The 14,701-nt window shown below is 38.9% G+C and overlaps 1 protein-coding gene across 2 annotated transcripts; it reads right to left on the bottom strand.

Annotated features, from left to right (window-relative positions):
- Positions 1 to 2,392: 2,392 nt before the first annotated feature.
- Positions 2,393 to 13,225, bottom strand: med4 (mediator complex subunit 4). Of its 2 annotated transcripts, XR_007972020.1 has the most exons (8): positions 13,131 to 13,225; positions 12,742 to 12,808; positions 12,266 to 12,436; positions 9,735 to 9,792; positions 9,435 to 9,521; positions 8,727 to 8,858; positions 7,147 to 8,512; positions 2,393 to 2,626 (listed from the first exon to the last, which is right to left on the bottom strand). XR_007972020.1 is itself a non-coding variant. In XM_052142808.1 (7 exons), the coding sequence occupies exons 1-7, from the start codon at positions 13,214 to 13,216 to the stop codon at positions 8,340 to 8,342; spliced, it is 774 nt and encodes a 257-aa protein (XP_051998768.1). In that variant the 5' UTR covers positions 13,217 to 13,225; the 3' UTR covers positions 6,820 to 8,339. The 2 variants fall into 2 exon arrangements, 1 of the variants encoding a protein (XP_051998768.1); XM_052142808.1 differs by lacking the exon at positions 2,393 to 2,626 and having other exon boundaries at positions 6,820 to 8,512.
- Positions 13,226 to 14,701: the final 1,476 nt, after the last annotated feature.

Here is a 14,701-nt window from a genome sequence, read left to right as displayed (position 1 = left end):
TAATAGCACATTTACTCTAGAGAGCAAAGGCATGCTTTCAGCTCATCTACATGTGTTCAGAGATATCCTATAAGTAGATCAGTCAATTGCAAGAAGAAAAAAAATATGAAAACAAGCCTTTGTGTACTGTGTACACACACACACACACACACACATTAAGACAAACGTGATACTTATTTTCATATAATACATACCTTTGTTGAAAATGAGGGATCGTCACTTAATTTACTCTACTGTTGCATCAAGGGTGAACTAAAGACACTGATGTTGAATGAGTCACAGATTGCCGTAGAGACACTCACTAAGTCGTGATTTACTGAGCCATTATGTGCATTCTTACAAGATGTGTATGTGTGTGTGCGCGTGTGTTCAGGCATGAGTGTGTGTTGTATTGCATTTGAGTACAAATAAATCAGCTTTTTTCACTAAATCTGCAAATGGAGCAAGACAAAAATACACCTATATACAAGATACTTTCTCTGTAAACAGTTATTATTGACCATCCAGGGCCATTTTGCTTTAGCTAATGTAAATGTATCTTGTTTGTAGGATGTTTAAGAACATTTTTGACAGAAAACAAGACAAAGATACTGGTTAAAAATAGGATTTTTGCAGTGTAGCTATATGTGCGCCTTCCTTTCATATTGTATGGAAATAACGGAACATCATGTAATTGAACAGCGGGGCTGAACATGTATCCCATTTACACCTGGTAAGATGCTGTAAAGGGGATTAAGGGAATGGAGGAGGCGAGAACCGGCTTGACAATATAAATAATATTTTTAATGAAAACTTAAACAAAAGACACAAACACACACATGATGGTCAGCTGCCCGTAAACGCTCTCTCTCTCTGTCGCACCACCATCCGCAGTCGGCCTTTATCCCTCTCGGAGGCTTGATTATCCCGATAAGGGACCGGGTGTGTATAATCACGACCCGGCCCCACCCTCCGCCCTGTCACAGATGCATTTCAGGTGATCCGATCACAAGTTGTGAGCACTAAATACAGGTCTGAATGGGGTATAAAATGTTTTGTGATCGGATCACAAAAAACATATATGGAGGCAGACAAAAAAGCATTTGACCACAAAGTGAAGTTGAAGTCTAAACACTATCCGTCCTGAATGCATCCCTGACAGCAGTGAGAGTGTTAAACTTTGCAGGTTACGTGCTGCTTTAAAAGGAAATAACCATCTGATCAGAACATTTAAAAAGCAGATACATACACAAGCATGAGAACTTCACTGAGGAGAACACACATCAGAAGTACGTTGATGTATGTTTTCATAAAATCAGAGATCTTCTGCATGTGACAGGATCACCCCAGACGCATCTTAATACCATGTGTAAATGGGGTCAAACTGACTGGTCACATCAGGTTAAATTTAAATCAGCTCTTTTATCTTCAGTAAGGTTGTGATATCAAGGGACTAATCATTCAGCATCTCATCAGAGATGTGAGATTGTGTCTTTGACCCGGCGACCAAGTAACACAGACATGTCTTCGTTAATTGTGAGAATTGTACTTAGATGTCACTACAAAAAGATTTTGGACTGGTTTCCTAGATACATATACATATTCTTAAACTTAATGAATCTGTCAGTGATGATTTACCTTGAACGCTGACCAAGGCTAAAGCATCTTAAGGCCCAAGAGTAAACAAAGTACTGGACGAAGAACAGAAAGAGAGGGACAGAATGACAGAAAGACATAAAAGGAGTGCAAGTGTGTGATAGTTTAAGCAAGTGTTTGTGTTTTAAAGCTAGTAAATGCTGCATGTGAGTGTGATGTGAAAACAGGCAGCATTGATTCTGGTCTATTACATAACTGCTTTAAATAATACAAATTAGGCAGAGGCTATATAAGTGTTTATACTGTTTCAGCTTATTGCCGCCCGTTCAACCCTGTTTTGCAGCCAGCACACCTGGAAAAGTCCCGGTTCTCCCTATGGCCAGTCCACCCCTGTATGTGTCTGCATGTTTTCACTCAAGTCAAAGCTGTGATCTGATGCAATACAGACTACAAGCTGAACAGCCATTGCCCATTTTATAATTCATTTCTAAAAGCCTTAATCATCCTTCCCCTTTCACCCCACAGAATGCACAGAAACAGAAAAAGTAGAAGTGACAAAGAAAAGAAGTGACAGAATCTGAGAACACAAAACAGAGAAGTAGGTTTTGTTCCCTTTGCTTTTATGTAGGTAAATGATGTACAAAAGGGAACTAATTACGTTTATTCAAACTACGTAAATGACAAGAAGGGACAACTCTAAATCGTAAATGTATCAACAGCGCCTGTGGCAGGTTGAACTTCCTCAGCTGGCGAAGGAAGCACAACCTCTGCTGGGCCTTTTTCACAATGGAGTCAATGTGTGTCTCCCACTTCAGGTCCTGTGAGATGGCAGTGCCCAAGAACCCAAATGACTCCACTGCTGCCACAGTGCTGTTCAAAATGGTGAGGGGGGTTAATATTGGGGTATTCCTCTTAAAGTCCACTCTCATCTCCACTGCTTTGAGCTCCAGGTTGTTTTGACTGCACCAGACAGCAGCGGTTCAACCTCCCTTCTGGATGCAGATTCATTGTCATCCTGGATGAGGCCGATGACAGTAGTGTTGTCTGCAAACTTCAGGAGAAGTGGCGGATCAGTCATTTGTGTACAGGGAGAAGAATACCCACTTTCATAAATATTGCCACAAGACTTTTTATATGATATGTGAACATGGCTCTAATGTGATAATAAAAATAATAATAAATAAATAAAACCTTTTCTGTGTAAGTATATCCAGTATTTGAACTTTGTTGTCTTGTCGACGTTTCACACAACCCATAACCCGTGTCCGGCAATGAAAAACAGCCAGAAACAGTCCAAATAAAAGCTACCTGTTATGCACTTACCTGACACAAGGTGTGTGGTGACACGCTTCGCTGATACCGGTGTCAATGACAAGAATTTCATCAGTGACGAATAACTAGAAGTTCATCCACTTAGAATAGTAGTAACGCTAAAATTATGATTTAGACCAGTTTACGATTTAAGACATCCAAACGCTGCCACTGTTTACATAACCTTACACTAACCTCGAGAACATGTGCTAATCAACATGTAACAAATGCTGTCAATTGAGTTTAACGTGTATTGAACCACAGACTATTTAGACGACAGATAGAGCACTTGTATTAATATAAAAGGGATATTTTGGAACACCAAATATGGCAGATGTAGAAAAGAAAATCCCGCCTTTGAATCACAGACATAAAGAATAATCCCAGAATATGTTTTCATACTCCAAAGGACCCAAGAGGTGTCTGATATTTTCATGAGGTATAACAACAGGCAATGTATGAACATCGGATGTTGACCCAAATACAATCTCTTCAGTTTTTTTGACATTAATAAAAAGGGCATTGTTGTCACACCACTCTACCAAATTAGTCCCCCCCTCCCCCCTCCCCCCTCAGGGCTCTCTGAGTCACTTAAGACAGACATTAACACAGTATCATCAGAGTACTTTACGACAGTCGTCTGTGTACAAGGTTAAAAAGCATGCCAGAACTGACGCAGCTCTGTGGTGCTCCAACATTTGATTTAACTTCCGATGACAAGGTTTTGTTCACTTTAACAATTTGGACTCTATTTGTGAGAAAAGAAGAATACCACTGAATCAAATACGGATTTACACCCAACCGTACACGTTTTGACTCTTAAGCTGTCACCTTGAATAATGTTGAATGTGGAGGAAAAATCTACTAAGAGGGTTCTTGCATAGGCATTACGTTTGTCCAAATGCACCAGAGCAGCTTCTTCTGTACTGCAACCTTGCTTGTAAGCAAACTGACATGGAGTTTCAAGTTTGTCTTTGATTGTGCACACCAGATATTTAAGCAATATTCTTTCTAAACATTTCATAAGTACTGAAGTAAGGGCAATAGGTCTGTAGTCCTTGCATTCTTTTGGACATGGGATTTTAGGTAATGTGAAGTTTACCATAACATAGGAACAGTATGTGTGTCTATAGAAGCCTGAAAAATAGGTCGCCACACTGGGGCCAACTCATATGCAAAAGACTACAAGACTAAAACGACTACATCCCTCCGGCCCTACAGCTTAGAGGTGTGCAAGCCTGTTGGGTCCCGATGGAGCCGGGCTCAGGCCAATTTATTTTTTAATAGATAGAGCTTGGGTTGGACTCGGGCTCCTTTAAGATATGCTGGGTTGGTGGAGTGAACATGAGAAGACCCTTCCTTTGTTAACAAGACTCACCCGTCATATGTTGAGCATACCTGCAAGCAGCAGTAGCAGCGAACGCTTTTTCAGCACAGCAGGAGGAGCGGAGAACACCTCTGAAGCCTCACAACACTGCCAATAAACAGTGACAGTTCAGCCTGTACACAGTTCAACGGATTACTCGTTATTTTTTACGTTAGCCAGTTGGCGAAAAGTTCTTTGAAACATTGTTCTCCAGTTTCTTTAAAGTTGCTTCACATCAAAGAAAGGTAGACCGTATTTATTTACTGCATGCTTATGCTTCTCTGTAATGGATAGTCATAGTAATATTTGTGGGCATGATTGCCGGTGGCACTGTAACTTTATATTTGAGGCCTATAATAACTTTACCTCTTAGCATGTGTGTTTGCGTGCATTAGAGAGAGAGCGCGTCAGATAGCTTATATATTGGTGTCGGGCTCAGACTGAATAATTGTAGATGTTGTCGGGCTGGGGCCGGGCTAGGGCTGGAGTTTTTGGCCCGTGCAGGGCTCTACTACAGCTTTCCTCTTATTTGTAGATTGAAATGTCATCCTGACATCTGCAACATCAATAACAATCCTCTCTGAAGGAGAAAGTACAACTGTTTTTACTGGTTTGACAATTACCTAGAGGTTCAAAACTTGTAAAAAAAGGTGTTTAATTCATTGCCAAAGCAAAATTAATTCAACAAATTCACCAAAAATATATATAATAATTTCATCCTTTCATCTAATGAACCTTTATGAAATATTTCCCAATCAAAACAGGCTCTCAGTTCTTCTCTACTCTCACTTGACCACAATCTAATGACTTTCTTTTCCAGTTTGCCTCTTTTAAGTTTGGTCTTATACACTGGTATCATATACACCACATCATGATCAGAATTCAGTATTGGTGGCCTACACCTAGACACATAAGCATCTTAATAAGCATCCACAGAAGTTTTACTGCTGAGCTGTTAGTTTAAAGGTGCAGTGTGTAAGATTCAGAAACCCTTGTTTTTAGTGACACCTGTGGCCGTTACGTGAACTGCAGCAGCAGTTGACCCTATATTTCCCAGCTGTAATTTTGTGGTAGTAATCCGAGAGATCGTGGAGTGAGAGAAAATGCCGAAGACTTCAAAGAAACCGTTCGCTGCCTGGCAGCACTGACTCGATGCACATCAAACTTTACGGGCTCATAACAAATAAAAATTGTCTTTTGTTGCCTCCTGCTGACTAAAATCTTTAATGTCACAAGGAAAAATCAAAAGACAAATCTAGCTGCTTTTACACATCTGCACTGCTCTTACACTTTGTTTTAGAGCCACAAACACAAGTGAAGGGATACAAAGAGTGAAGTGTCCGAGCATCACTGCCTCCATCGACCTGACTTTTTCCCATGGTGCATCCTGCTGCCATCACTTCCCCAGGTAAATGACGCACCCGCATAAGGCCATCCACATGAGAGAAAGCGTGATTCATCAGACCAGGCCACCTTCTTCCATTGCTCCATGGCACGGTGCTGACGCTCACGTGCCCATTGTATGCGCTTTCAGCTGTGGACAGGGGTTGGCATGGGCACTCTGACTGGTCTGTGACTGCGCAGCCCCATACAGAGCAAGCTGCGATGCACTGTGTGTTCAAACACCTTTCTATCATGGGACCAGAGGGATTAGCCTTCACTCCCCATGCACATCAATTAGTCTTGGGCGCCCATGACCCTGTCGCCCTTCCTTGGACCACTTTTGGAACGTACTAACCTGCCGTTTTGGAGATGCTCTGACCCAGTCATCTAGCCATCACAATTTGGCCCTTGTCAAAGTCACTCAGATCCTTACGTTTGCCCATTTGTCCTGCTTCCAACACATGAAAATCAAGAACTGACTGTTCACTTGCTGCCTAATATATCACACCCACTGACAGGTGCCACTGTAATGAGATAATAAATGTTATGTTCAATTATGATGCACATTAAAACCATTCCTATTGCTGTACTGATGTATGGTGGGCAAGCAGTGTTGATGAGCCATCTGATGACCAATCTTGAGCATCACCAGCTCCTACACCAGTGAATCCAAGCTAAAATCTTATCTAATGTTTCTTAAAAGTGTTTTGATTTGGTAACAGTAAGCTCAAACAAGAAGCAGGGAAAGAATGTGTAAAAAATAACTATTTCAAATTGAAGGAAATTACATATGAAAATCTGATGAGTGGTAAAAGTAGGAGTTTAGAATGGCAATCTGACACTGGCTGGGAACATGCTAAACTGAATCACCATGTGCAATACAATGAGCAAGAACTACATTTAAAGGGCACCTATTATGGCATTTAAAATGTTCCTAATATTGTTTTGGGAGTCCCCAACAACAGTTTTACATGCATGCAATGACAAAAAACAATGTTGTCTTATAATATGCATTTATGTTTCCCTGATTTGCTCAGCGACTCCCAAATGATTCGTTCAATGACTCATTTTTCCAAACCCCTCCTTTGCGTGACGCTAATCTGCGGTGATTGGTCAGATGACCCAGTCAGTTGTGATTGGTATACTCTGTGCAGAGATTGTCGGAAACGGAACGCCCATCACCACTTTGTAGTAAAACAATCTAAATCAGAGAAGGAATTTGAGTTGATTTATATTAGCGATCATAGCCCAAAGTTCGGTGGTAAACACCCAATCAGTTATTGTTTGCGTTAGCCCAACGCATAAACATATTGGTAAAGCACTGCATTACTACAAGTTATTGCTCTATTCTTTATGACAACTCCAATAACATCGACAAACATTTCACATATTTCAAAAAAATTGACATTGGAGACCTAGAAGCTGCGCTGAGCGTAACGTACACAACACACACACATACTTATTAACATGCTAAAAAACACATAAAAGCAACAATTATTAATAATACTTACAGGTTGTGATTTGGAGGAGGAAGCTGATCCAAATAAACTTGGTACTGAACCTTCCTTCAGTATCAAGCGTCTTGTTGTCGACATGATGTTTTCAATTTTTCCCTGGTGTCTGCGCGCGCAATGAGTGGGCGTGGCCAATTTGATAATTTTTTGTCTTGACGTCACAACGAAAAGGAAAATGACTCATTAGACAAACGATTCATTACATTGACTCAGAGTCGACTCCTACTTTTGAGAGACAATAACTTTTTTTATGGTGAACTTTCATATATAAAACTTTGCTGGATGTTTTTGTTCACTTAAATCTATGTTACACACTACATGAAAGGTAATTTTCAAAATTCCATAATAGGTGCCCTTTAAATAGAACAACTGATTCAGAAGTTTAGAGATAGCTTTTAATTGTGATAACTGCAGTGCTAAAGAATATAAATGTTTAAACAGCAATACCTCAGTTACTGGGATGCATGAGTTCAGGCTTATTCAAGTACTGGATATCATTTCTCTCTAGATTGTGTTCTGTAAAAAAAAAAAAAGCCCAATATGAATAAATGTGAGATGACAGTCTATTCTGTACACATGTGCACCGAGCATGAAAAGTGCAAGTATTTTTGGATGTCACTATATATAGCTTTTGGAAGACTATCACTTCCACCAAACACCTTCCCATACAGCTATTTCACCTTTTACCTTTCTGAGAAAAACAATTTCAAAGTACACCGACAATCAAAACAAGAGATAAAACAAAAGTAGCCATTTTTGTGAAAAGAAAATATAATAAAAGTTTTTAAGTTTTATTTACAGAGTCTGAAATTTAACAGGTATTTACAGTACTATTTTTATTCCAGCCGTGTAAATTTGTTCATGTCAACATTACGCTCCACTGGATTGCAAATATATGCAAATCAGCCTGTCACACTCCACACAATGAGAACAACATATTAATGACATTTATGAGGCCAGTAAGACTTCAGAATGACACAGACAAATGATAACTGTAGGCTGTAAAACCGTAATGAAGAGAGAGCTGGTGTAGGTTTGCTCCGCCTCAAGGCATTTTACGATGCCATCTTCTGGATATTCAGAATTACTGAGATGGGTTAAACAGATGTAGATGCCGTACTTTCTCCAGACTATTACACAGGTAACTGCCTACGCATCTTGTGCACGCACGCACGCACACACACACACACTCAGTCTGAGTCACTGCTGCTGCTGGAGGAATCTGTTGACATGGCCTCGACATCATCTTCATTTTCCTTATTATGACCAGGTGGCTCCAGGCCAAAATCGTTGCCATGGTGAGGAGGCAGAATCCCCATGGAAACATCAGCGGACTGCCAAGGATACTGTGGGGTTAGCACATCTAAGAGGGAAAGAAGGAGCAAAGGATAAACAGTCATTTCCAAAACAAGAAACCTGAAGTATACACCAGTTTGTTCTTCTATAACAACTCACCAGGCACAAAGTAAACCAGACACACAAACATTTCTGTGTGATAAAGGAAACAAAACTGGCTCAAAAGAGATGTGCGCACACACACACACACACACATCTGGAAAAAAAAAGAAAGCGTGAACCTGGTAATCTTCCAGCAGCCAATGCATCTCCAGGCAGGTGTCCATTCACTCCATTGGTGGACATGTTGCTCATGTGACCCAGCATTCCACTGCGCATCTCCAGATCAGTGGGGTATGGCCTGCGGGGGTCACCTACACAACACACACACACACACACACACACACACGTTAAACAGTTTAGGGTCACTTATTCATTATTTATTTTCACATTTTAGAATAATAGTAAAGTCATCACAACTATGGAATAATAGAATTATGGGAATTATGTTGTGATCCAAAATAAATCAAAACGGATATATTTTATATTAAGTGGCCACATTTTGGGGATTTTCTCAAGGTATGCTGGGCACTTATTGGCTGCTTTTCTTTATTATTCGGTCCAAGTCATCCATTTAAAAAAAAAGTCAATAAAATGTTAGTTTTGTAATTAAATAAATTAATTTGTTGGCACAATTATATTTTTGTCTACAAAACTAATTTCAAACATTTAAGCGTACACCTTCAGATCAAAAGGTTTTTAAGATCATGAGAAACATTTCAGTCAAGTGTCCCCAAACTATTGACCGGTAGTGTGTGTTTGAAAATGCAACGGACATAACGCACTGAATGTACCATTGTTCACTTGGTTGTAAAATGTTACACATTTCAGGCATTTGAGAGACCAAACATGATGAATAAAGAACTGCATTATGACAACAGCCTGGTTACCTGGAACCCAGTTAAGAGGTGCACACACTGCATTACTGGCACTAATCCTGTGAGCATACTTGATGATCTCTTCTGAAGAGATACTCCCTGATGAAGAGGAAAACAAAGAAAGGGCAAAAAGAAGTGTGAAACAAGATTATAACACCATTCATTTTTAACTACAACACAGTCTATGTGATACTGTGGCAAGTCAGTGCTGAACAATATTTCACCGACCGACTGTACAAATGATCCAATGGCACACATCTCTGTCTAATGACTTTATCACATGTACTGATCACTCAAACAGAATTATAGTACCTTTTCTGGCCTTTTCAATAGACTTCAGTTTTTCTTTGGCTTGATAGACAGCGGTGGCCTGAAGATAGTGCGACAATTTTTCATTAGATTTTTTACAATGACTCACAATGACAGTATTAATCATTGTTTATACAACAAAGTGGTGAGATTAAAGCAATCAAAATACATTTCCAGTGTTCTACTTTGGCATTTTTGTGTTTGCAAAGGACTAATAATTTCCATCCAAGTGTCTTAAGGGATGGTTCACCCAAAAATGTTAATTCTCTCATAATTTACTTGTGTATGACTTTCTTATGCAGAACACAAATGAAGATTTTTAGAAGAATATCTCAGCTCTGTTGGTCCATACAATGCAAGTGAATGGTGACCAGAACTCCAAGAGCTAAAAAAGGAGATTAAGTTAGTATAAAAATAATTTATCAAACTCCAGGGGTTTAATCAATGTCTTCAGAAGAGATACAGCTGGTTTTGGGTGAGAACAGACCAAAATAGAACTCCTTTTCCTGATCATGATTTCAAGCTCGATTACACTTCCTATAGTGCAATCTGCGCATATGTTAAGCACTATAGGAAGTGCAATCGAGCTTGAAATCATGATCGGGAAAAGGAGTTCTATTTTGGTCTGTTCTCAGGGAGACTGCAGTCAAGATGTACTGTGAAAAATGTTACAATCGGGTCTGTTCTGGTTTAAACCAACAGGATCTCTTCTGAAGACATTAAACCACAGGAGTCGTTTGGATTATTTTATGCTGACTTTATCTACTTTTTGGAGCTTCAAAGGCCTGATCACCATTAACTTGCATTGTATCAACCAACAGTTGAAATCAGAGTTTACATGCACTTAAGTTGAAGTCATTAATTTTTTATTTAACCACTCCACAGATTTAATATTAGCAAACTATAGATTTGGCTAGTTGTTTAGGACATCTACTTTGTGCAAGTAATTTTCTAACAATTGTTTACAGACCGATTGTTTCACTTTTAATTGACTTTATCATAATTCCAGTGGGTCAGAATTTAACATTTACATTTAAGCGACTTACAGTGCACTTATTACAGGGACAATCCCCCCGGAGCAACCTGGAGTTAAGTGTCTTACTCAAGGACACAATGGTGGTGGCTGTGGGATCGAACCAGCAACCTTCTGATAACAGTTATATGCTTTAGCCCACTATGCCACCACCACTCCTACATATTTTTACATACACTAAGTAAACTGTGCCTTTAAACAGCTTGGAAAATTATGTCAAGCCTTTAGACAATTAGCATCTGATAGGAGGTGTACTGAATTGAGGTGTACCTGTGGATGTATTTTAAGGCCTACCTTCAAACTCAGTACCTCTTTGCTTGACATCATGTGAAAATAAATCAGCAAAGACCACAGAAAGCAAATTGTGGACCTCCACAAGTCTGGTTCATCCTTTGGAGCAATTTCCAAATGCCTGAAGGTGTAACATTCATCTGTACAAACAATAGCACACAAGTATAAACACCATGTGACCACACAGACATCATACCGCTCAGGAAGGAGATGCATTCGGTCTCCTAGAGATGAACGTAGTTTGAAGATGCTGGAGGAAACAGGTAGACGAGTATCTATATCCACAGTAAAACGGTTCCTGTATTGACAACCTGAAAGGCTGCTCAGCAAGGAAGAAGCCACTCCTCCAAAACCTCCATAGAAAAGCCAGACTACAGTTTGCAAGTGCACATGGGGACAAAGATCTTACTTTTTGGAGAAATGTCCTCTGGTCTGATGAAACAAAAATCAAACTGTTTGGCCATAATGACCATCGTTATGTTTGGAGGAAAAAGGGGTGAGGCTTGCACGCCAAAGAACACCATCCCAGCCGCGAAGCATGAGGGTGCAGCATCGTGTTGTGGGGGTGCTTTGCTGCAGGAGGGACTGGAGCAATTCACAAAACAGATGACATCATGAGGAAGGAAAATTATGTGGATATATAAAAGCAACATCTCAAGACATCAGACAGGAAGTTAAAGCTTGTTGCAAATGGCTCTTCCAAATGGACAATGACCCCAAGCACACCCCCAAAGTTGTGGCAAAATGGCTTAAGGACAACAATGTCAAGTTATTGGAGTGGCATCACAAAGCCCTGACCTCAATCTGACTGAGGTTAGGGCTTAATTTGAGGGCAGAACTGAAAAAGCATGTGCGAGCAAGGAGGCCTTCACCAGTTCTGTCTGGAGGAATGGGCCAAAATTCCAAGCTTGTGGAAGGCAACCCAAAATGTTTCACCCACATTAAACAATATAAAGGCGATGCTAAACATACTAACAAAGTGTAAGTAAACTTCTGAACCACTGGAATGTGATTAAAGATATAAAAGCTGAAATAAATAATTAAAATATTATAATAATTAAAAATAAATAACAATGAAGAATTAAAGTGTTAACCATCCTATCAAAATTGTGCAGCCGTTCTGTGATGTTTACAGCTGCATAAAACTTCCAGCAAAAAGTAATGAACTATTTTCATTTGTGGACCTTTTAATGTTACTGGAATGACTCACCAGTATATGCTCCGCCTCTTTGAGTTGTTTCTGGAGCTGCTGGATATCACTGTCTCTCTTCTCAACTTCCTTCTCCAGTGTCTGCATCTCCTGGTGCACTCTGCCCTGCTCTTCTGCCATCTGCATCAGCTCCTGGAACTCTTTATCTCTCTGCACTAACAGCTCCAAAATCTAGTCACAAAATTCACCTACATTAATTGCTTTTTAACTGTACAGCCTGTAATAATTCATTATACACTGACTATAATGACATGCCTTGGGAATGGTAATCACCTGTAAAAGTTACAACACAGTACAAGAAGGGAATTATTTTTAAACACTGAGTTTAATAGGCTTACTGGACTTCAATATCAAAGCTGGTAGTACATTTATGATCTCTGTTGTGTTAAAGACTAACTATGAAACTGTAAAAGTGAAACTAAATAAGTAGATGACTTGCGTGCTTGATGTTTATGCCTGTGTAAACACTCTCTCACCTGTGTGTCCTCTCCAGGGAGGGGCAGCTTCTGTGTCCTGGACAGTGCCATCATCTCTATCAGCTCTCTGCAATAGAAACAAGACAACAAGTGAGCCATAGAGAAGCTCTTGTGTAATAATCAGTCACTGCTGTAGAGTGGAGTTATTTTATAATGTATGTATGTATGTATGTATGTATTAGGAGTGGAACAGGAGAGTGACAATAATAAGGTACGTCTGTTATAAACAACAAACGTTGGCTTTTCATAATTATTAGCCTAATCCAACAATAGGAATCCCTGGAAATACCAGGAAGAACAGTACGTGTATTATCACCAGCTCAAAGCATCACACATAAATAACATCCCAGTTATTCTCGTCTAAACACGCAGAATATGTGGAAACAAACCTGGCTAAAACTTCAATATCATCCAGAGCAGATAACAGCTTTTCTTTCGTGGGTTTCTCTCCCGCCGCCATGACTGTTTCCCTCATGTGCGCATGCGTAAGAAATGAAGGCTAAGCTCGTGAATCGGAGGATAGCGACGCCTGCTGGCTGAAAGACCGCAGCACACAATAACCATATAAACATACTGTGTGACAACAAAATTAAGCATTACATTGTAAAGACATGTTGATTCCTAAAAAAATTAAAATAGTATAAATGGCTTTTATATTGTCATTTCACAAATTAAATAATTATCAAATAAAAAAATAATAAATCTATTGATTCCCATCGAGACTTTCAAAGGCAGAATGAAAGAGTTATAATAATTTAAATAAGGTAAATGTGTTATTTTTATTGCATTAAACCTAGATAATTAATATCTTGATGTTAAATTTGATCGCCCTAAAAATACATACGTTACATTTAATTTTTTTTACATTTTACCAAAAAAAATGAATATACATTCAGCTACAGAATTGCAACATGCCTGTTATAAAAACAAACATTTGTCTGCAGAAGCTGGATGATTGTATTTTTTAAATCATTTTATAGATTTAATTTGTATGTCAGTTACAAATCAATAGAATGAGTAATTGAAACTATTGCACTTATAGGATACAAATGTCATTTTCAAACTCAGTGCCTCAAGAAAACCAACAACATGTCATGAGCTTTGAATGACAATTTAACTGTTTTATGATTGTTATTTTATTGGTCTATGTTTACAACAACAACAAAAAAGGTTGATTCGGAGTTTGAGGCGCCATACACCTCCTTGCGCTTTCCTTAGGAAAGAGTTATATATAGAAAGATTTTTACTGTATTTTTTTTATCTTAGACAAAAATTTAGAATTTATTTAAACTATTAAGTAGCTATTCCAACCAGTCATTAAATTACAATTAAAAAAGCAATTACTCCTTGTATAAATTATGCTACTAGTAGCCTAATTGTATTGCATAAATAAGCTATTGTAAGGATAGTGACTAAAGATTAAGTACTAGAAGGTCTGTCTAATGAAAAAAAGTGGATAAGAAACCGTATTAACAACAACAATAACAACAACAGGTTGTAACAGACATGCCTACTAAGTATTTTATCTGCAGTTTTATTCCTCACCGCTAGGGGTGCTATGGCGCCTAAATGGGCTCCTTAAGTAAAGGTGGGTTAGTAGAGGAAGTTAGCAGAACAGCAGGCGTAGAAAGCAATGTTCCATTTCAAACTCAACTTATAAAGGACTGTTTATCAGTGACTTTAACACTGCGATATGGATTTAAAGCCCAGATGGAAGTAAGCTTATGGCTGTTCCTGAGGTAGAAAAGTCTAGTGCTTGAGAACTGTTTTCGTTTGGAGTGAATTCTTCACAAATGGTTGGATTATTCATACTTTGTACATTGTTCTATAAACTATACACCATCAGATGAGACTCTCTCACACACATACATTTTCACATTATTGAACTTTGTAACCTAGTGACCAATTCACCTATCCATTACATTGTTTTGTTTAATGTGATTGATTTTCTTTTTCTTGT

This window comes from Xyrauchen texanus, chromosome 14, assembly GCF_025860055.1.
Source record: "Xyrauchen texanus isolate HMW12.3.18 chromosome 14, RBS_HiC_50CHRs, whole genome shotgun sequence".
Lineage (NCBI taxonomy): Eukaryota > Metazoa > Chordata > Actinopteri > Cypriniformes > Catostomidae > Xyrauchen > Xyrauchen texanus.
Note: the sequence above shows the minus strand (reverse complement) of the source record. Positions and strands in the feature narration are given on the sequence as shown.